Raw genomic sequence first — 22,213 nt, 5'->3', positions numbered from 1 at the left:
AGACATCACATGGCATAGTGATTCCACAAACCCAGTAAAATGGCTGTGGTACATACGAAAATCAGCTGTATTTATTTTTTACATGACAGATTAGTTTGCTTAATGTGTAGGGAACATTTTAAGAAATTTAGAGAGGAGCTTTGAGGAAAATTGGTCTGTTTGGAAAACTTGTGTCTCTTGACTGGAAGTCTGCTTCTAAAATCTGAGGACACAACATGACCCCACACTGCAGACTCCCCTGGGACTGGGACTCACCTGAAAAATCATCAGAAAAATCAAGACAAGGTCTTTCAGCATTGTGCATAAGAAAAACTTCTCAGCTGTCCTTCAGAAGCCAGTACTCATAACTGAAACTCTTAATGTCATTTAAGTAAAAAAAAAATTATGATATATTTTCTTCAGTTACATACAATATATTAATTGCAATTACCTTATTCCCGTCTCCTGTACTACAGTAGCACAACTACAAGGTTTTCTTCGCGCCTTTTATCACCAGGTGGCGACGTTAGAAGCCAGAAACGCGATGAAGACCGGGGACAGAGCAGCACCCCGACACGTTAACTTCCACCACAGTTTGGAGGAAACATTAAATCCCGGGCAAACTCTGATCCGTTTATTTATTTGAAAATTCACATACTGACTTTAAAGCAATTAAAAGAAATGTCGGCCCAGGACTGTAAATCCCTTAATACAATTTAATCCTTGAATTATAACCATTCTAATCCTTGCAATATAAACATTTTGGTGGGAATTCAACCCACAAACTACATAAACACCTGTCCACACCTTTTCACCATGTGAAATCCATAGCAGTGGTATGCAAATAAGATGAGAACAAATTGTCTTTCATTTCCAGGTATTTCCTCTCCTTGTGGTTTCATTACCAACTATTTTTAAAGAAATACATGGAGATGTTTACAAGATCTTGTTAAAGCAGTACAAAAAATGTCAGCAGAATGAGTTCCAAGATAGCAGTAGTTTTCTACCACAGACCAAGCAAAGCAGAGCAAATTTAAGACACAAATCTTTTTATCAAAATGCATCTGTAAGAGTATTAGCTCTGAACAGAATCCAGCATCCTAGTCAATAAACATTTTAAGCAGAAAAACAACAGAAGCTGATTATTGTAGATGTTAAGTTTCCTGCATGTACTCATCCACAAAATGTCTTGTTCTCTGAGCAGCGAAAGTAGTGCAACTTCCGTCCTTATGAATTTGTTGTACCCTCCATCTCCCAAACTCCTCCTCTGCCATACTCCCACTTTCCCCTGTGACTAAGAAAACATTCAGGCCACCTCCTGATATAGAGAACGAACTGCTTATTGCTTAATGATTGTCTCTCTGTAACTTTACATACCAAGGACTGGTGTTTGTCAAGGATTAAGCCTGTCAGAGGCTGGTACTTGGGAGTGATGAGCAAGAAGGAGCCATGAGCGATCACAAAACTTAATTAAATGTTTGATGAATTTCAGATAGAGCCGGAAAAGATAAGAACTCCTACCTTTGTTCTCGTCCTTGTAGATAATTTAGCTTAAACTAGCCAAATGGTTTTACACCACCAATGAAAACTTAGATAATAAGAACACTAACAAGCATTGATGTATCAAAACATGTAAAGGACCACACCGCGCAGAATCACCTGAGGAGGGGCAAATAACGGACAAGTAAAGAAGACTATAGAAGACCACCAGAGGACTCCTGAAGACCACCAGAAACCTTCAATGCGCCTGCATAAAGGACATTTACATATGCTAATAGTTTCCCGGAAAACTAATGAATATGTATAACATTTCTCGGAAATCTAGTGAATATGTATGTAGAACATGTACTTAACCTACACAATTAGACCCTACGGTGTGCACGGTAAGTGGAGCGATCCCCCATGCATCCAGCGCTGCCAATAAAGAATACCTACTTAATAGTTAATCAAACTATTGTGTTAGTTTCTTTGAATCACTCCCCATCCCCTAACCTCCATTTTGGGGGTTCCCCACATGAGAGCCAGCCCCAGCTGAGAGCAGCACGTTTCGGTGCATGCTGCCGAGTTGCTATTACCAAGAAAAAGAGCCCCGTGCTGAGTCCCTGTCCTTGAGCACTGGCGCCAGTAGGACCTCTCTGTGTCACCCAGCCTCTGATTTTCCACATGGCTATAGCATGAACTGCAGAGAACCAGAGCCCTCAGCGTGCTCCTGGTTCTGGCTGACAGGCCCAATGAGCAGCTGCACGCGCCGTACCCAAGATGTGATTTACAGACACCAAAGAAAGTTTTGTTTCCTTCTAAGAGGTCCATGGAGGACGGGTGGGCTGGCAGAGGCTTTCCCAAGCATGGACACAGCTGGGATTTCTGCTTCAGCTGGGCCCCGGCCTGGCACCCCCAAAACATCCCCATAGTTACAGCTGCCACAAACTGCTTTTGCATCCCCCATCATTTGGGGTTTGATGCAATAAATCTAGCAGGTTTGTTCCCAAGGCTGCAGAGAAGATGAGTGCTGGCAGCTCTGAGGAAGCTGCCTTGGCGGGGTAAGCCTCAGGCCAGGCCAGCCCTCAGTGACCGGTCACCGGCGGCAGGCACTGGCAGCCCCTTTGGGGAGGTGCCGTACCTCGCAAGCCCACGCAGATTTTCCTCAGGAATGCATCTAGGGAGACCAAAGATGAGATCATAACTAAACCACCACAGTCTAACGCTGCTTGAGACCTGCCGGACGAGGCGCCGGGAAGGAAGAGAGGGAGAAGAGCGAGTGCTGCCCCGTGCCGGACGGAGGACTCGAACCCGCGACCTCAGGCTCTCCGGCGCTGCGCGCCGACCTGCGGAGCCCGAGCACCCCACGTAACACACCTCCCCGCCGGGGCCTGCCAGCACTTCCGTAAACATCGCGGCAGCTGAGTGGCAGGGGGCGGCGGCCAATCGCGGCGCGCGGAGCGCCGGGGGGCGGTAGCCTCTCCTCAGCGGCGCCAGCGCGGGACCGCGGGAACGTTAACGGCAAAAGTAACGGCTGCTGCGCGAGCCGCTGCGGGACGGAGGGGGGTGGGGGGGAGATCTGCGTGTGCCATGGCCGCGGGGGGGGCGGGATGAGCTCTGCCGGCCCGGGCCGCTTTGTAGAGCGGGGAGCGGGTCGCGACGGCCTCGCCTCAGGGCGCCTCTGCCGCGTCGGGCCGTGCTGCGGGGCGGGCAGGTGGCGGTAGGCCCGCCAGCCTCTGCGGGGTGGTCCCTCCCCGGCTGAGGGCAGCGGCTGTGGGCGCCGGGCCGCTCCTCAGTGAGGCCTGCTGGTGAGGATCGCGAGCGAGCGACGTACGCTGCTCCTCGGGAGCGGGGAAGCTCTCTGCCTCGGCTGTAGGCTTCCAGTGTTGGAGGGGATGATGGGATCTGTAGCTGCACTCCAGACCTGATTTTTCCGGTTCATTCGTGCTGGGTGTGGGCAGTTCCGCTCTTCTGCATTTTTGAGTAAGGTGTATCCTCTTCAGAAGTTCTTGTGCATGATTAGATTTGTTTGGTGCTGATACCTGCATGTGTCTCCTAATAATGATATTGTTAAGTCATAGGCATATGTAACAAAATATGCATGGCCTTGTGCTTTTTTTTTTAATGGCATAACATAAGAAGTGCTTTGTTTTACTGGTTTATATTTTGGTGTGTTGTCACAGCCTTCCCATGGAGATAAAAGCAGTTGTCAGGAGATATGAAACAAGAAATAAGACAGCAGGAACAGAACTGTCATCATCCAAATCCCGAGTTGATTGGAGACGCACTAAAAGGGAGCTCGTGCTACTTGACAGCAGTGATGAATCCTCAGGTACCTCTGAGGAGGAAGAGCCTACTGCCTCAGAAGACAAAGTAGACGAAAAAGATGAAACTGTTGTGAAGAACAGCCTTTCAGTTCAGGAGGAGAAAAGCCACAGTGGGGAAGTAACAGAAGATAGTGAGGATGAGTCCATTGTGCCTGGGAAGCGTAAAAGGCTGAACACCTCTGTCTTGTATGACAGTGATGAAAGTGAAGACAGTGATATACTTGTTAGAAAAGTTTTTGCTAAACGCCACTGTATAATAGATGAAGATGAGAGTTCCAGAGAACAGCAACCTGATAAAACCTGCCCTACAGAAAACGTTTCTACTGAAAGGAAACAGAAAGTGTTTGCAAAATTGAAAGAACTTGCAAGACAAAGAGCAACTCGGAGATCCTGCAGCAGTGAAAATTGTGAGGTCTGGATTTTCTCTTTGAAATTCAGTTGGAGAAAATACTGAATGTAGAGGAAGGCAAAGACTAATAGATATAAAACAGTGGGATTTTATTTATTTTGGTTTGGTTTTTTTTCATGACAAATCAGTAGTTCCGTTGCATTTTAACAGTTGTCACGTTAACTAGGTAACAATATTGACTGCTGAAAACCTTTATCTTGAGTTTAATCACTGAGGATTTAAGAATTTCCTTTCATTTGCTCTTTCAGGCATTCTGAAATGCTGACTAAGCAGCTTAGAACGCAGGTATCTATCTTCTTTATGTAGTCAGAAAGGAGAAACTTCTTCATCATTCCTTTTTTTCTGTAAAGAAGAGACACATGAGAAGGCTATCAAATGATTTTTATCAAGAAGCAAAATACCTGCTGAAGTAACTCAGAGATCTCATGTTAGTTTAATTCCTACAAATAGAGTGAAGGGAGGTAAATGGAGATGGCTGATTTAAAGCTGAAAGTAATTGTCATCTAGTACAGAATGATGTATTTTTTGGAAACATTATTTCTTGTTAATTGAACAAATGGTGTTATTAGAAGGTCAAAAATCTTATCCAGTATGTGTAGTATTTCATCAGTGCAAATACTGAAAATTCTTGTGTTTGAAATACTTTTTAAAATTTAATTAGGATTCTGATGATGAAGCAGAAACAGAAGAGGAGCCCTTCTGCCACTTGCCCCTCACACCAACAGAAGGTAGTGAAACTGACAGTGACAGCATGAAAGATTTTATAGTAGAGGAAGAGGAAGATGATGATGACAACACAGAGCACATAGAGAGTGAAAACCAGGCACAACAGAAGGAACTAAATACATCAAATAGCGAGTTCCTGGAATACTACGTCCCACACTGTAAGATCAAAATTAGTGACAATTCTGTATGTATAACTTGCTTGTAGTGCTGTAATAAATATTAATAGACTGCAAATAAAAATACTATGTCATAGGGTATGATAGTTTAAAAGCAGATTCCTAAAGACTTCAATTTATTGTGGAAGTACTCCGATTTCCACAGTAAACTTTTACAGTCTTCCTGTATCTTATTAAAGGGAGGGTATAATTTGGGGGAAAGGAAGGGAAACTCTATTGCACAGATGTTTTTTTAAGTTGGTCTGATTTAGGATGAAGTAAGCTACCTATGATGCAGTCATTCCTGTGAAGACCTAAAAGCATCATCCTCCATCTTGTGATACATGCTAAGAGCAGCTATGTTAATTCTGGCCAAATTCTATTCTGGAGAATGATGTAAAATTCTTACCATGAGTTTGGGGGGTTGGGGGCTTGGATTTTTTTTTTTTTTAATGTATTTTTATTCCATGGTGGTGTGACTTGGGTGCACAGGTCTATAGGGTTTTCTGAATTCGTTGGTCAATTTCAGCCAAACTGCACAGAGTGAGAAAACTTCAAGTTGACCTTTTATGAAAACTGGCAACGGGAGTAGAGAGATTTGAAACAGAACTTTATGCTAGTTATCTTATGTATTTTGTTGTTCAGAAGTAGGTATGTACTGACTGGACAGTTGGTGCTAGTGTAACTGGTCACAAGCATTTGTGGTATTTCTTCCCCAGTAAAGACCTGAGCAGAATTGTGTGTATTTGAAAGAAGGTTAGAAAAAAGAAGAAAAAAAAAACAAAAAACCCCCACCCCATAAGCCTGGCCTTCTCTGGTTTGCATTATTTCCTGCTATTCATAGAACAAATTATTCTCTTCTTTTAGTGTTTGTAGCTCTTACTGTTGGCTTTTATTGCTGAAAGGATGTGTGACTTTAGGATGCTAAATTTCATTAAGATCACTGAGATGAGAAGCACTATTTAAAGGCAGGGTCTTAAGGGTGTGGATGGTGTACATTGAAATTATTTTTAAATCCGTATTTAAATTACTTTAAAATTCTAAATTTACAATAATGGAAAAAAAAATCTTCTCAAAGGACTTTAGCATTGCTTACATCTTTTTCTTTATCTTTTTTTTTTTTTTTTTTTGTAAATTCTGGTTATATTCCTTTCTTCCCAGTATCTCGCTGTGATCATTATGTACACTTCAAAAGAATAGTAAAGGCTTTCCTCATAAATGCAATTGATGACACTTTTCTGAGCTCATTATATGGTAAGTAAATTGCATTAAATAATATAATAGTACATTCAAAGTTCTGTAAAGACATTTTTCCTAGAGAAGGATGTGTCTCCTGATTAGAGTATAGGACTGTTAGTCCTGAGATCTGTCCTTTGTTTTGCTGCTCTGTAACTCGGGGCGGGGGGGGGGAATCTACCTGAAAAGGATAGAGTAATCTTGGAAAAATGTGTAGACTTAATTCTTTTAAGCCTAGAAGGCATTCTGAGATGTAACGAAGTGTTTCTGTGTTACTGATCAGTACTAACAGTTCCAGCATAAAAGCGAAATTAATTTCAAAGTAGGTATCTCAATGAAAACATAGCAAGGTCAGCTGATTGTCAAAATGTTGCGTGCTTCATAGCTTTTTCTGAGGAATTTGGTAGATAATAATTTTAGTTGTGGAGGTTACTCTGTATCTGATTTTTTGTTCTTTTCCTTTTTTTTAACATTTGTGCTTTCAGATAAATAAATTTCAGCTGCAGTCAGTACTTCTTGTCTTGTTCTTGCTGAGGAAGTGTTTTTTGGCATTTGGCCTAGTGGGGCTCAATGGCAACCTCACAAGTAGTTTCAGAAGCACTGTAAAGGTGGGATTAATGAGAGGACTGTCTGTGTGAAGTTGTGGAAGGAGTCAGCAAAGTGCCAAAGAGAGGAAGTTTTGGTGTCATCAGGAACTTAAGAGGGAATGGAGAAACTGAAGTACAGCACACACTTCAGAATAAAGCTGTGTATTCTTGGAGCTAAAAATGTCTTTCATCTACCACTGCTAGTTCTTCCAGTTGTTAGTGTTGTTTTGTTTTACCAAGTGAAAACAAGCTTATGAAAATAGTAAGTAAACTTTGTCAGATTTATGTGGTAATAGCTTCCTTCTATTTCAAATTGTATCTGCTCTACAAAACTAACAACTTTAATGCCAAGGTGCTGCAAGTAGATCAGCTATGCGGGTGAGTTGGAGGTTGTATTCTATCTTTCTGAAGAACATTGTACAGTATGAACATAGCCTAGCATTACAAAGATATATTTTTATAACACAGAATGGATTTTTCTGAGTTAATGGAAGTGAGTCTGTTAATTAGTTTGAATCATGAGCAGCTACTGTAGTATTAAGAGTTCAGACTTGCTTTTTCTTGTGAGGGATTTTTTTATGGTCTAGCACAGCCTCTTTGAGCTTTCAGTATAGCTGTATTACTGAAAATGTGTATGTGTAAAGTGCACATGGAAAAACAATTAATTGTAATTATGGTGGCTATAATGATAATAACAATTAACTGGGTTTATATAGAAAGCTAGATAGCCAGTAGTCCTTCTTCATTCTGTTTCTTTGATAACAGTGTTGCTAAAAGACTAGGGAAGGTAGCTGAATTAATTTGCATGTCTGTACATGTTGAAGCTCGAGACAGTATGAATTGGCCTGCACCTATGAAAGTCCTGTTTAATTCCTGGAGTGCAGCACATATTTGGGAGACAGTTGTGGAATAGTGGTAGTTTTACTCATCCTCATACTTGTTTATTTCTTTTGCTTGAGTAAGTATTTGGAAGTACTTATGCTGCCTAACTGAAGGCATCTGACTGTGCTGCTGAAATTTAAAGGTCAGTTGCTACGTGTTCTTTATAAGTGACAAAGAGAGTTGTCAAAATTTCTGCTGTGAAGCAGCTCAGAGCAGTTTGTTTTCATGGATTGCAACCTCTGCCCTTATACATTATGAACAGCTTACATAAACTGGACAAAAAGCAAGACACCTTCCCCCCCTCCTTCTCCATTGTTTAAATGGGATTGAGTGCATGGGTGTCCGTTTGGGGTGACAGCTTTTCACATTAGCCTTGACTGTAGAGTTTATTCATGTACCTCTTGTGGTACAGACTTTAAAAATAATTAAATATATCAGTTTATCAAAGATGCATGGATCACTTTTATGGATAACAGTAGCAAATGTATTTAGTAATAATTTATTAAAATCATTCATAGTTCTTAGTATGCAGAAGCATAATGTCCTTGAAAATTTTATTTGAAGAAACTTGCATAACATGGGGTGGTCAGCAAATTAGTAATGACTCTCACTGAACAGAAGGAACAAGACAAAAGAAGTATGCACAAGATATGTTGCTCTCACTTCATTATTTGGATGACCGCTTCATTCAGCCTCGTCTTGAGAATTTAATCTCTAGAAGTCGCTGGAAAGATCGATACAAGGTATGTAGCTTCTACTTCAAATAGTGAAGTGGGCTCCAAATCATATTATTGCTGACATTTTTTTTAATACCGTAATTCTCTGTAAAGGTACAATAATCGCTATAATTATATATAGTTTTTTAATAGAAACCCTTTTTTTTTTAACTTATGTAACTTGTTTTGATAGTTATAAATATCGGAAGTATTTTATGTGTTTGTAACCAGATAAACATTCAGGTAACAGAAGAGAATCTTTTCTCAGTTACCTGAATGGTTTTCCTGCTATCTTCAGCAGATCACTTTTTGAGGATTTTTTGTGACTTGCTAAATGTTGTAACAAAATTTCTTCCTTCTCCCACAAAAAGATAAACCAGTATGTTCATAATGAGCCTTCTACTACTTCAAAAAAAATGAAGTCAATATACAGTAATCTAGTCACTGTATGTGAATTACTAGAATAGTGTTAGTGTGATAGGTGTGGTGATCTAATAATCACTGTAATAATGGAGTACAGCCAGGGGAGAGATACAGTGTATTTATTTGAAGCAGAGCAACTGATATAGTTACACCTCCGACCCCTTCCAAAAAAAAAAAAAAAAAAAAGAGAGATACAGGAAAAATAAGTGCCGGGATGCAGGATCCATTCTTTAGGTCTGAAGCCAAAAGAAAGAGTTAATGAACTAGAGCTGAGTGAAGTGTTGGAAAATGTTTGAGAAGGTTTATGTTTGCAATTGAATGGTGAAAGACTTCAGATTTGAATCTCTTTGGTTTCTCTTGCACTAATTTTGTGTGAGTACAAAGTACTCAGCAGCCTATTTGAGGCATCTTTCAGTTTACAGAGATTCTTTAATGTTACTTGAAACCTGTTTTTCAGGAGCGTGTGGATTGTTACCCAGACATTCGCATAATCTTGAAAAATCCAAAAAATATGTTTTGTCAGGCCTGTGAATTGAATCGGTATTGTAAGTTTAATGTGCTGCTCTCTGGAAGGCTTTACAATAGTAGAACTTTGGAAGCGGATGACTTCATGTCAGATGACAAGCAGGTAACTTCAAACAAGCACCCTATATAATTACTTTTAAGCTTTGTCTGGTGTTACAGAAAATCGTATAAAGAATAGAAATCCTATGAAGACATCTAATGTCTATAATGCTAGAGGCAAGAGTTAAGCTACTGTACTTCCATGTCTAAACCCTATTAATTTTTAAACTGTGAGGACCATTTTGCAGTTTGGAGGAGTATAGTCTTGGATTTAGCTAGGAATTATGAAGGAAGTTCCTATGAAACTGAAAAGGATGAATAGAGGCATTCCTCTCCACCTTCCCCTCTACCCCCCTTCATACTTTCTTATATGTTGGGAAAGAGGTAATGAAAAGTATCTTCAAATAAAACTAACTTTTATCAAGAAAATAAATCTTATTTTCTATGACCTTTGTTTTTGCCTGCATCACAACGATCAGTATACTGTTTCTTCCCCACTTTTGCCACTTAATATTAGTACCTGATGCAGCACATGTACTTGCACTGTGGTAAGCACTAGTAAGTATACCCAACCGTGAGCTGGACTTCATGATAAAGAGAAAGGGCTCTAAGACATACAATATGGTTTACTGATAACTCTTGCCCTCAAGTCAAAATTGACATTTGCCTCAATTTTTCCTCTGCTTCAAATCTCTACAGTCTGAATCTCATCCAGGGCAAGAAGGAAATTCTAGGTACATGGCATCCTACACATCCTACTCGGCATGCTTGTCTTTGGTGGTGCACGGGGAGGCAGTCTGAAACTGTGTTTCAGGGAGGCTGACAGCACACATTAAGATTCACATACTAACCAAAGTTCTAATATGAGCACTCAATCGGTTATTTCTGAAGTAGCTTTTTGTTTTGTCAGAGAACATCTAATAGAAGATTGAAAATCCTAAAGCAACTGCATATCTTAAAGAAAGGAAAACCTGTGGTAAAGAAATTATGTGACTGAGTGATGCTCTGAACATGCCTGGCATTCCTGGTTTTCACCAAGTACCTGAGAAATACTATGTTGGTTGGTTTTTTTTTAATCTTTAATAGATCCTATCTCCATATGCCAGGAGTCTGAGGCTTTAAATCAAAATGACATTTGCCTCATTTACATATATTCTAAATATCAGAATGCCTTTTCACTGAAGTTGGATCACTTGAAAGCCCTTTACCTTTGTGTGTGCCTATAATGCCCTTAAGACTTTCCCAGCAGGAATCTTGCATTGATTAGCTTTCAGAAACATTATAAAAGTAACTTTCTGTGTAATGGACAATCATCTCCATTGAATGATTGTGTTTTCTATTTTGTTGCCAGTAAGGTTTGTTCTACATTGGGTCACTAGGTTTGCTAATTCTGTGCCTACTGTGCCTCTAGCTTTTGGAGCATCCATGTGCACTCCAACAGTTCCTGTTTGCTCTAGGTCAGAACATTGAGTGAAATAGTGCCACTGTCATCCTAATAGTCCAAGTGCAGCCTAGTCAGAATTTACTGCTTCATTCTTCAGATTTTTTCACATCTGCTATTTTCCATGTAGCTATTCACTCAGGACAAAGTATCTTGACATCTCAGTTGCATTGACACTTGAAACTGCTGATCTCCTTTTGAGAAGACTTGTTCCTAACTACTTCAATACATTTTATTAGACCTTTTTCTCATTACCGTATTATCAGAACTACTTGTCCAACTAGAAAACGTTCCCATTTAGGTAGCCTTGCATCTTTTTCTCACTCAGTTGTCTCTACTGGGACATTGTGGATTAAATTGTATTTTTGGAATGAAACACATCTTTCATGTTGTTACATAATGTTGCACCAGGCAGTCGTTTTGGATGACTTGAGCAGTCAATTTTGTTATATTTCACAGCTGAGACTTTTGAAGACCTTGACTCTTAAGAACCTGGGTGTTCCTAATATTTGGGGATCTTCCCTTCAAATTTACAGCTACCGGTAATTGTTATGATTAGGTATGCATATGACCTTCTTAAGTAATGTAATTCATGACCTCTTATGATAAACTCAAAGCACACGATTTGTCAAGAATAAAATATTGCTACAGTTGTGTACCAAGCTGATACCCAAGTTCTGCCTTTCTTCCCTTTCAGGAGGTGTAGAAGGTATATGCCTTTTCTTTGTGACTGTAAAAGAATTTCTGAATACAGCTGAAGTTCCTCACAATATTTGCTGAAAAGTGTCAGAACAAGTTGTATTTACAATATATTTTGAAACGCAGTATAATAGGATTACTTATATGAAAATAAAGTGAAGCCCTCATCAGACTGGAAGTACACCTTACTGAAGAGCAAGCCTGTATTGTTTGGATCTTTACAAATATTCTAACTTAGAGATTTGAGTGGTGTCAGTGTGATTATCATTATGTCATCATACTGGGCTCTGTGTTTAATGCAGAATCTAGGAAAATCTGTGCCACAGTTTTTCTTAAATAGATTACAGACCCTTCTGAGCAGCAGTTGTTAATACTCTGTTTTGGTAAGTCTGTGTGTGCATGATAGTCAAGAGAGCTAGGCTTTTCCAGCAAGGCTTTTCCCCTTGTTTATTGCACTAAATCAGTAAGTCCTTGGCAGTCATACTAACACTGATACTGCAGTCCATCGTACAGTCATTATTCTTCATTAGATACAAGTCCCTAAATGTAGATCACTAATTAAAAATTTTCGGTTTTTCATGGCAAGTGTGTACCTTACCTAACCAGAAATAATAAGTGAACTAGCACAAGAATTTAATCTTTACTCAACTTCCAACTTCACTGTGGAAATAACAGTAGCAATTCCCTCACTGCTGTCCAAACATTGTCCTACATAAAGCTTTGGCTATTTTTCACTTCGGAAAAAACTTGGAATATCCTACTGAATATTGAACTAACTTGCTAGTTCACTGTTGTCCTCTTCAGCTTAATGGTAGAAGATGAGAGATTTTTTTACCCTGTATACCCCAGCATCTGGTGAGATCCCTGGCATGTGCATGCTCAATATAGCTCAGGGGCTATAGAACAGACCCAGGAGAGAGAGTTACTGAGCACTTTCCAGTAATTTTTGATAGCGCCTTTGTAATGCAACATTTGTGTTCTTATGGTCATCTGTAATTTAGACTGCTAAAGGTACAGTTCTCAAGTAGTCTTTGAAGTTCTGCTGGTAAGACACTGATCAACTTGTACTGCCAATTGAGAAAAAAGAAGAAAGGCACACAGAGCTACATAAAACTGGCACTTCAAGAAGTTAATTGACTGAAAGAGAAGGCAGTTCAGCACTGGCAGATCAGCTTGAATGGAAAAACGTAGTTGGACTATTTTCTAAAGTTTTATTTGAAAATACCCGAGAAAAGTGGATGTGGAGAGAACAAAAACAGACCTCCAACCCTCCTCTTCTGCATAAAACTTTCCTTTTCTCTCATCTCTGAAGTATTCTGCTTTGCCAGTAGAAAGAGAAGAGAAACAGCTGTTCCAGTTTTGCTTAGGCTTGCAGTGATTGTTCTGTGTGTAGCTGCCAATTCTCATTCCTCCATGGTCAGGGAGGATCGAATGGTTTAGAGGTATGGATGCCCCCCACACTTCTTTGCTCCTGTGTCACCTGGATTATAAACTGTTTTCTGCTCTCAGTTTTGGTGTTCTACTTCCGTTTATAATCATGCTTAGAGGACATGGGTTCAGTCACTACATGTTGTGCTGTTGTCAGGCTATGCTCCTGCATTCCATACAAAGTGATTTAACACAACTTTGGCTGATATGGCCAGCTTGAGTAGATAAGTTAAGCATTAGGACAGAGTCACTGAGAACTGTGAGAGGAAAAAATCAGAAGTACAGTACTGAGATTCTTTCCAAAGCTGCGTTCTGAAATAGTATTGTATTTTTAGACTATCTTTCTTGCTTTAAAAACACAATACTTAATTACATTATACAATATTTAGCTATTTGCCTCTGGCATTTCTCCAGCATAGAAATACTTTACACTTTGCACATAAATGAACTATGAAACTCATTGCCACAAGATACTTTGGAAGCGAAATGTGTTAGTGGGTCCCGAAGGGGTTTAGACAGGTTCTTGGGGAAGCTTCTCCCACACTATGGAACATGATAGTTGGGATGATACAGACTGTCTTGACTGTTGACTGCTAGAAGCTGTATGGTAATGTTATAATCATTCTGGTGTTCGTCCTGCATCTTGTACTAAATTCCTAAATATCTCCTGTTAGCTGTTGTTGCAGGGGAAGAACTGGGGCATCAGTTTGATGCAAGATGGTATCTCCTATTTTACATCACATAATGTTCCATATGCCATACCTCATTGCTTGGGGTACTTGAAAAGTTATGAAATGCTCTATGAAACACCGCAGCTCAGTTCTTGAATGTTTCAGTATTTGAAATGGTACTTCTGGAAATTTGAATGAATCAAGGTTATGTGTTAGTTGGTAGGTCTTGGACTTCAGAAGCACCTATAGCACCAAACATCAGCCTTAGCTTTTCAGTTTTGGGGAGAGTAGAAGATGAGCTGCATATAGGTACATGTACATGATCAGTAAAGAATTGCAATACAGTAATAGGAATTTTTAATCTCAAGATGGTTAAAATTTCAGTTAAAAACCATCTACTGTAGGCAAGATCAAAAGTTCTTTTAAGTGAGTGTGTCTCTTTTGACTTCAGTGGTATTATGCCTGCTTGTATCAGTTGAGCTGCTGGTTAATATATTTAAGAAATTAAGCTCATTCATGTATTTAAGAAAATATATAAATAATACATATAAATATAGATTTAGCTTATATAATCATTATAAATATAAATATGCTTTTCTGTTACTGTCATTGTCAGTAGATACTGCTAAGGCTAGGTTGTATAAGTAGGTGAGGTGTTTTGGGGAACTGCTCACAGATGCAAACGTTTGGTCATGCATTCGGAAAAGCTTCCTGAAAACACGGGTTGTAAGCATTGATTAAAACTTAACCTTCTCATAATTTAAAAGAGTATTCAGATTATCACTGATGGCAGCAATAAAGGGTATCACTGCTGCAGCTCAGGAGAGATCATTTTGCAATATATAACATGGTTGGGTTTTCTGATATATATGTGTGTGTAATCTGAAATAGCAATACAATTGCACCTTGCATTACTGATGCAAAGAACTTTGACCTTTAGCCATTTACCTGCTTGTTACTTGCAAAGGCGTGACAAGACATATGTCCAAAACAATGCTGCCCTTGAAGGATAAGTTGATGGGTTGTTTGTTTTGTTTTTTTTTAAGTAAAACTAAATCAGTTTCTCCTGTATGTATCAGGAGCTGAATTTCTTTATGCATGTATGAGAATCATAGAATGGTTTGGGTTGGAAGGGACCTTAAAGATAATGTAGTTCCAACCCCCCTGGCATGGGCAGGGACACCTTTCACTAGACCAGGTTACTCAAAGCCCCATCCAACCTGGCCTTGAACACTGCCAGGAGTGGGGCATCCACAACCTCTCCGGGCAACCTGTTCCAGTGCCTCACCACGCTCACAGTAAAGAATTTCTTCCTAATATCTAATCTAAATCTACCCTCTTTCAGTTTAAAACCATTGCCCCTTGTCCTATCACTACACTCCCTGATAAAGAGTCCCTCCCCATCTTTCCTGTAGGCCCCCTTTAAGTACTGGAATACCACTATAAGGTGTCCCCAGAGCCTTCTGTTCTTGAGGCTGAACAACCCCAACTCTCTCAGCCTGTCTTCATAGGGGAGTTGCTCCACCCCTCTGATCATCTTCATGGGCCTCCTCTGGACCTGCTCAAGCAGGTCTGTGTCCTTATGTTGGGAGCCCCAGAGCTGAACGCAGTACTCCAAGTGGAGTCTCAGAAGAGCAGAATAGAGGGGGAAAATCACCACTTCTTTTGATGCAGCCCAGAATGCGACTGGCTTTCTGGGTTGTGAGCTCACATTGCTGGCTCATATTCAGTTTTTCATCCACTATTACCCCCAAGTTCTTCTCCTCAGGGCTGCTCTCAATCCACTCGTTGCCCAGCCTGTATTTGTGCTTGGGATTGCCCCGACCCATGTGCAGAGCCTTGCACTTGGCCTTGTTGAGCTTCATGAGGTTCGCATGGGCTCACCTCTCAAGCCTTTCAAGGTCCCTCTAGATAACATCCCTTCCCTCCAGCGTGTCGACTGCACTGCACACATTGGTGTTGTCGGCAAACTTGCTGAGGATGCGCTCAATCCCACTGTCCATGTTGCCGACAAAGATGTTAAACAGCGCTGGTCCCAGTGCTGACCCCTGAGGAATGCCACTTGTCTCCACTTGGACATCAAGCTGTTGACCGCAACTCTTTGAGTGTGACCATCCAGCCAATTCCTTATCCACCGAGTGGTCCATCCATCAAATCCCTGTCTCTCCAATTTATAGACAAGGATGTTGTGCAGGACAGTGTCAAATGCTTTGCACAAGTCCAGGTAGATGATGTCAGTTGCTCTTCCAATTAATGATGTTGCTTTTGAGTGTAGAAAACCTGACCTCCAAAAACCGGTGAGGTGAAGATTTCTTACCTGACAGGCTTTGTCTCCACAGGCTGGAGTAGTAATCGGTGCACCTACGGGTCATTTACAGGGATAGATTCCTCTTCTGATTTGCGATTGTATGTACTTGAACTACTTGTCTTGTAGAAATGGAACAAAACTTACTCTTGTGAAATGCAGGATGTCCTTAAATGCAGATGAACTTTGACTCTTTCTCCCTCCCCACACCTTCAATTTCATATACTCTTAGTGAAGATTTGGGATTGCCAAAGGTTCTTATAACCCATATATTACTCAGTATATTCAGGTAAACACCTTCACTGCTTAACATCTTTGCATAAAATATGAGTTTAAGGTACGTGCAAATACTTGCCTGTATTTAATGTTAGAGCCGATAGATGATAATGAATCTACTCTAATCCATGCTCTGATTATGTATTTACGTGTGTATTTACCCTTTGTTTATCTATAAATACTGCTGTAAAGAAAACTGTTGAATAAGACAGCTCTGTCTTTTCTGCATGGAAATTGTAGAAGTAAAACTGGTAATAACTGGGAGATGCAGAGGCATTATGGCCGAGCTATACCTCCCAGACAGTTGCAGATCATACAGTTTGCATTGTATAAAACCTAGGTTTTCAGATTTTATTTTTGTGAAATCTAATCTCTCTATATATTTATTAAATATATGTTTCTAGGCATATGTCTATTTGAATTCATATGTATTTCTTGAAGAAATATTGAATATTATTCAGTCTACAAAATGCTAGAACTGGTATTTCATGTCCCTAGGAAGTACTGTATATTAAGCAAAAGTAATCAAATAATTTCTCTTCCTCAGCTTTCACAATATGATGGTTGTCTAAAATGTTAGTGATTTTGTAACAAAGTTCCACCAGGAGATAGGAAAGATACTACCAATTATAAACACGCTTGCGTTTGCAAGAAAACAGTACTGATAATCTGCCATTGCATAGGCTTGCTGGCTGCCTGCTTGCTCAAAAATTGTTCTGCTGTGGCTGTGAAAACCACATGGTTTTGTGCTCGTTTTATGCATGTAATGTGTCATTCTGTTTATTTCATTTTTAAAAAAATCTTCCTAGACTGATAAAGTCTTACTAGACTGACTTAGCCATTCTTTATATTGTCAAGATAATCACAGTGCTATGAGAGAGAATGATTTGTTCACTTTGGCCTAGGTTCTGAAGGTTGGCATGGTGTGTGCAAATCGTACAAGAGTTTATCATAATTTGAAGCACTTCAAATACAAGTTGTACGTGGATTGCAGCTCCATTACTGAGTTGGATGGTGTTGAGGATGAACCAGTCAAAGACACAGTCGAACGGCTGTTCAGCCAGTTGGAAGACAGCGGGTGGATTCAGAAGGTACGACTGAGTTATTTGATCTATCATTTTCCAAGTAGATAGAAGTAAGCTGAGATAAAATGTCTGATTTAATTGATCAGTTCTGAATTACTGGGCTTAAACAATATAACTCAGCTTAACCATTCATCCGCTTCGGCTGACCCAGTCTCTCAAACAGTGGTATGCTGGCTGCATTCACGTAGAGTTTGTGTCAACTTGCAACATGAAGCTTTCGGACAGCTGCATGATCTCTGGGCTGTGGTGGGCCGGCTCCTGTTTCATTTGAAAGCAGTGACACAACAAACTCAAGCTGTAACTCAGAGAGATTGGAAACATGTACGTGAGGCACAGCAAGAATATTTTACTCTTCTGTTTACGCTGAAGTACTTTGAATTATTCAGAAACACTTCATGAACTATTTTAAGACAACTTGTACAATTGCATTTAGCAAGCTTTCAGGTATCATTGCTTCTGAATTGTTACTGGAATGCTTGTTACTGTATTGAAGAAAAAGAAAAAGCAGTCTTTATGTAATTCATTTATTAAACATTGGTAAAATAATACAGATTTTATTTTATTTGCAGAGATATAATGATCTTGAAGACTACATGAATGATGCAGACAGTTTCCAAGAAGAGAAAATGGATTAAGCGGTCGTACAGCTCTTTGAAAGACATCTTGTAAAAATTTGAATGGCCTGCTTTATCTGCATGTGCTTTCCCTCTGCTTGGTCTTCAAGATTCTTTTTAGGCTGTGTTATACTTAAATCCATATGCCTTTAAACTACTGTTGAGAATGTGCTGTGGTATATCTTTGTTTCTCATCTGTGTCAATAATAACCTAAAGTTTTACCAAATCAGTCCTTCCAGTCTTACTGCATAGGTCACTTTAAGTTTCCTCCTGTTCTTAAAAATAACATCTTGATACCTGTTTACTCATGAAATAATTTTTCCACCTATTTATATTGAGCTGCATCATACGGAAGGTAGGAGATGCTGAGACATTTTGAAGTAGGTGTATTTAGAAAGGTAAGGCTGTGTTATACAAGAATGTATGACTTGCATCTTACCTTCCTTGTTGCTCGTTACATGCAAGTAAGTCCAACCATTTAGAATGATAGTTACAACAGACAGGACCCAAATGCAAAGATCTATTTCCCCTCTGAGGAATCAGTATAGACTGTTGCAAGGCAACAGAGCAAATATTCTGCAGTCCTGACTACATTTGCAGCGCAGTAGTCATTCCTCTCTTTAGAGAGTAGGTGATGAGTCATATTATAGGCGTCATACAGACTGAGTCTGGCTTAGCCATCTAAATGAGCACTTGGACCCACAGTGCTATCTCTGATAAGCAGCTGGGGCAATTTACTGAGATCTTAAACATCAAATTACGTTGTGCAAACATAATGGCCACAACTTCGGGTAACTAAAAAATTAAGAGAATGGATTAATGTGGCCATGCAAGATAAGCAAGATTTCTTCCAGTGTAACTTAACAGAAAGCAGGAGTTACTCAGAATCATGATGCATAGCTTACCTGAATTGCATAAAGCCCAAGTCAGAGTTCTTTGGGGCCAGGGGAGTAGATTTTTGAGGAGTTAGGAAGGTTTAAGTACTGTATTGTCCATTCTGAAAAATTGGACATGAGCTGGCAATGTGCGCTTGCAGCCCAGAAAGCCAACCATATCCCAGGCTGCATAAAAAGAAGCGTGGCCATCAGGTCGAGGGTGGTGATTCTACTCTCGTGAGACCCCACGTGAGAGCTGTGTTCAGCTCTGGGGTCCCCAGCATAAGAAAGACATGGACCTGCTCGAGCAGGTCTAGAGGAGGGCCACAAAAATGATCAGGGAGCTGGAGCACCTTTCCTGTGAAGACAGGCTGAGAGAGTTGGGGTTGTTCAGCCTGGAGAAGAGAAGGCTCCAGGGAAACCTTATTGTGAAGGGGCTTATACGTATGAAGATGAGATTTTTACCAAGGCCTGCAGTGACAGGACAAGGGGCAATGGTTTTAAACTGAAAGAGGGGAGGTATAGATGGACATAAGGAAGAAATTTTTTATGATGAGGGTGGTGAGGCACTGGAACAGGTTGCCCAGAGAGGTTGTGGGTGCCCCATCCCTGGCAGTGTTCAAGGCCAGGCTGGATGGGGCTTTGAGCAACCCGGTCTGGTGGAAGGTGTCCCTGGCCATGATGATCTTTAAAGGTCCCTTCCAACCCAAACCATTCTATGATTCTGTCCCTGTACTTTGTGCTGCATATAAAACTAATTAGATGTAGCCTAAGATAAGATGCAGGATGCAGGGTTTTCAATCCAGTTTGGAGCTGTTCCTACATCCTGCTGTACACACATACTCTTCTATTAGTCTTTTGTGGCTGAGCAACTTGGTGAGCAACTTGGATACTGTTAATGCTCTAGATTCTTCTAACAAGTTGCTCTCAGAAGCAAAACGAATGAAACCTAATTTGTCATGGAGTTGTCCATAAGAAATCCCCGCATTCATTATGCCATTCTAGTGGTAGCAGATATGCTGATTGGCTAGGCAGCTGCTGTCAGGTGTATTGCTTAATGGTGAACACCTCTTGGCGTTTTTCCACAGGAACAGTACCTTAGATTTGTCATTCAGTACCCCTTTTCCAGCATTCATTGTAAGAAATTAACTGCTTTTATATTTTGAGGGGTTGAAATTCAGCAATGGTTTATATGCTGTTAGAGTGAGCTAATACCATCAGTTCTCCCTTGTACCACATACAGCTTCGAGATTTACAAACCAAGATGAAAAATCCCAGTAAACAGATTGAGATTTACTCTCAAGTAACTTACATTGGAGGTATTATTTCCATACCTTAACTGTGAGTTAGATACGTAAATATTCTGAGATTTGATATATCTTATACCTATCTCCCTGGTTACCAAAGCTGAAGGAAATCTTCTCTATTCTTTTTCCTTCTTCATCCCTGTTCTTCTAGGAATATTGGTGGGAACGCACCCATCAACTTAAAAGTACTCGGGAATCTATCTCAAATACATCCCTTTTAGGAAAAGTAATGCCCTTTCATGCCCTACTTCTTTCTGTTAACAAAATCTCTGTACACTTCTGTTGGCTTCTCTAGAATAATAAAATGACATTTATGTTTGGTGTAACTTTATTCTTACAAAGGAAAACCATTCTGAAATAAATGAGTTTTGTACCACATAATGGCGTATGCCCTCTCAGAGCCTTCCTGACTGGTCTTCATTTCTGCTGCCATCTGAATTTTCTGAAAACTCTCAAGACTGTATGATTTTTATTTAAAAATTTTGCTATCAAAATGAAAGGTTGATTTCTCATCTTGCCACATTTAAACTGCTACGAAGTTAAAAAGTAAGTCTGGGAAATTTTGGCTTGCAGATTACTGATAATATTTCAAGGATACATACATTTTGATTGAAAATTAAAACTGGCAAATAGCTCCAGTTATTAGGTTTACTCATTTTTTGATATCTACCACATCCAAGATCACGTTTCTCACCTCCTCTTCATTCACCTAAAAAGTGTGAGCTATCTACATCTTTCTTGCTCCTGCAGGCATTTTTTTTTCCAGATCTATGTTTTTCTGTCCCTAACAGGGATACAAAAGTATCCTGTTAAGAGTTTCTTGGAAAAAAAGTGCCTCCATAGGTTTACTAATCTTGTCTGTGACATCACCAGTTGGACTAAGAAAATGCCTACAACTGATATCACTGATTTCTATTTCAGTAGGAAACTGATACTTGATTTGGCTTGGCAGGGCCTGACATAATGTTTGTGTGTGTATAGTCTCTCTTAAACTTTGATATTCCCCTCACTGAGATTGGAGGAGGTGATAATATTTTTGTGGCTGTTGTTTTACCTGAAGAGTTTCTACAAGACAGAGAATGTGAAGTATCATTACATAATGTTTACATTTGTCTTCACCACAGGAAATGAAAAGATTGTTTAGAAGAGCTGTATATGTAAAAATTTAGATCAAATTTTCCAGGACAAGCTGTAAATGCTAGTACTTGTACAGCATGAAGTACAAAGAGGACTCTTACCCCCTGAGTCTTTCTATATACAGAAATACTCAGAATATTTCTAGCAGGAAAATTTTGTGCAAATATCTAATGATGGGAGAAGTCAGAAATCTGACCAGTCTTTCATACTTCCTTTTCCACATTAGAGAATTTGAGGGGAGTTAGGGGGTGAGAGAATATAACGTTTGTTCCGATAGGGCATTTTTAATTGTCTTTAGTGTTAATTTTTGAAGTAGTAGCTCTAATTAAGATAAAGTACCTGTCTTAATGGAACAATGAAGAGAGCTCAGTATGTGATTAGACTTGGCGCGGGTGATTAATGATCTTGCTTGGAAATCACTTTGGTTCCTGCAATGTTTCAATAATCTGCTCTAGTTTAAGTTCTGTAACTGGAGACTATGATAATGATAAAGTTCACACAAGGTATTTATGCACAGGATCAGGCTTACTAATGTGATGTGCTTCTGGGAGAGAAGGCCCTTTTCAGTCTATTCTATGTCCACTTCTTGCAGTGATGTATGAAAAGAAGTGATTTTTCTCCCCGTGTCCCTCAGTTTTCAGAAAGAAAGTCATTTGTGGATCAAATGGGATGGTAAACTTTGCTAGTAGTAGATAGCTGTTACTGTCATTTTCTTTCAACAGTGGAGGCTTCTCCTGTTTCCAAAAAGCAGCTATTTCTAGCAGTTCAGCAGGCAATTACAGGCAATTCCCATGCTTAACTCCTCTAGTTTACTTTTATTTGGATAAATAAAGACTTGTAGTTTTATGCTTCTTTAAGTTTGTCTGGATAAACAGAGTGGGTGTGTTAGAT

At 39.8% G+C, this 22,213-nt stretch overlaps 1 protein-coding gene across 7 annotated transcripts; it reads left to right on the top strand.

The window, feature by feature from the left end:
- Positions 1 to 2,879: 2,879 nt before the first annotated feature.
- CCDC82 (coiled-coil domain containing 82) lies at positions 2,880 to 20,566 on the top strand. 7 transcript variants are annotated; one of them, XM_052812497.1, is made up of 8 exons: positions 2,880 to 2,985; positions 3,642 to 4,197; positions 4,856 to 5,078; positions 6,237 to 6,329; positions 8,399 to 8,523; positions 9,377 to 9,547; positions 17,209 to 17,394; positions 17,958 to 20,566. In XM_052812497.1, exons 2-8 carry the CDS (start codon positions 3,649 to 3,651, stop codon positions 18,021 to 18,023), a joined length of 1,413 nt encoding a protein of 470 aa, XP_052668457.1. In that variant the 5' UTR covers positions 2,880 to 2,985; positions 3,642 to 3,648; the 3' UTR covers positions 18,024 to 20,566. The 7 variants fall into 7 exon arrangements, with proteins under 7 accessions (XP_052668457.1, XP_052668460.1, XP_052668456.1 ...); XM_052812500.1 differs by having other exon boundaries at positions 2,944 to 3,024; XM_052812496.1 differs by lacking the exon at positions 2,880 to 2,985 and adding an exon at positions 3,065 to 3,172.
- The last annotated feature ends 1,647 nt before the right edge of the window (positions 20,567 to 22,213 follow it).

Source organism: Harpia harpyja, chromosome 17 (assembly GCF_026419915.1).
Source record: "Harpia harpyja isolate bHarHar1 chromosome 17, bHarHar1 primary haplotype, whole genome shotgun sequence".
Lineage (NCBI taxonomy): Eukaryota > Metazoa > Chordata > Aves > Accipitriformes > Accipitridae > Harpia > Harpia harpyja.
The sequence above is the reverse complement of the archived record's forward strand: the minus strand, read 5'-3'. Positions and strand labels throughout refer to the sequence as shown.

Excerpts from the sequence above, each read along its gene's own strand:
- CCDC82 (XM_052812496.1), top strand. The coding sequence starts at position 3,069 with ATGAGCTCTGCCGGCCCGGGCCGCTTTGTAGAGCGGGGAGCGGGTCGC. Across the intron at positions 5,079-6,236 it reads GGAATACTACGTCCCACACT|TATCTCGCTGTGATCATTAT; the intron begins GTAAGATCAAAA and ends CTTTCTTCCCAG. Across the intron at positions 9,548-17,208 it reads TCATGTCAGATGACAAGCAG|GTTCTGAAGGTTGGCATGGT; the intron begins GTAACTTCAAAC and ends ACTTTGGCCTAG.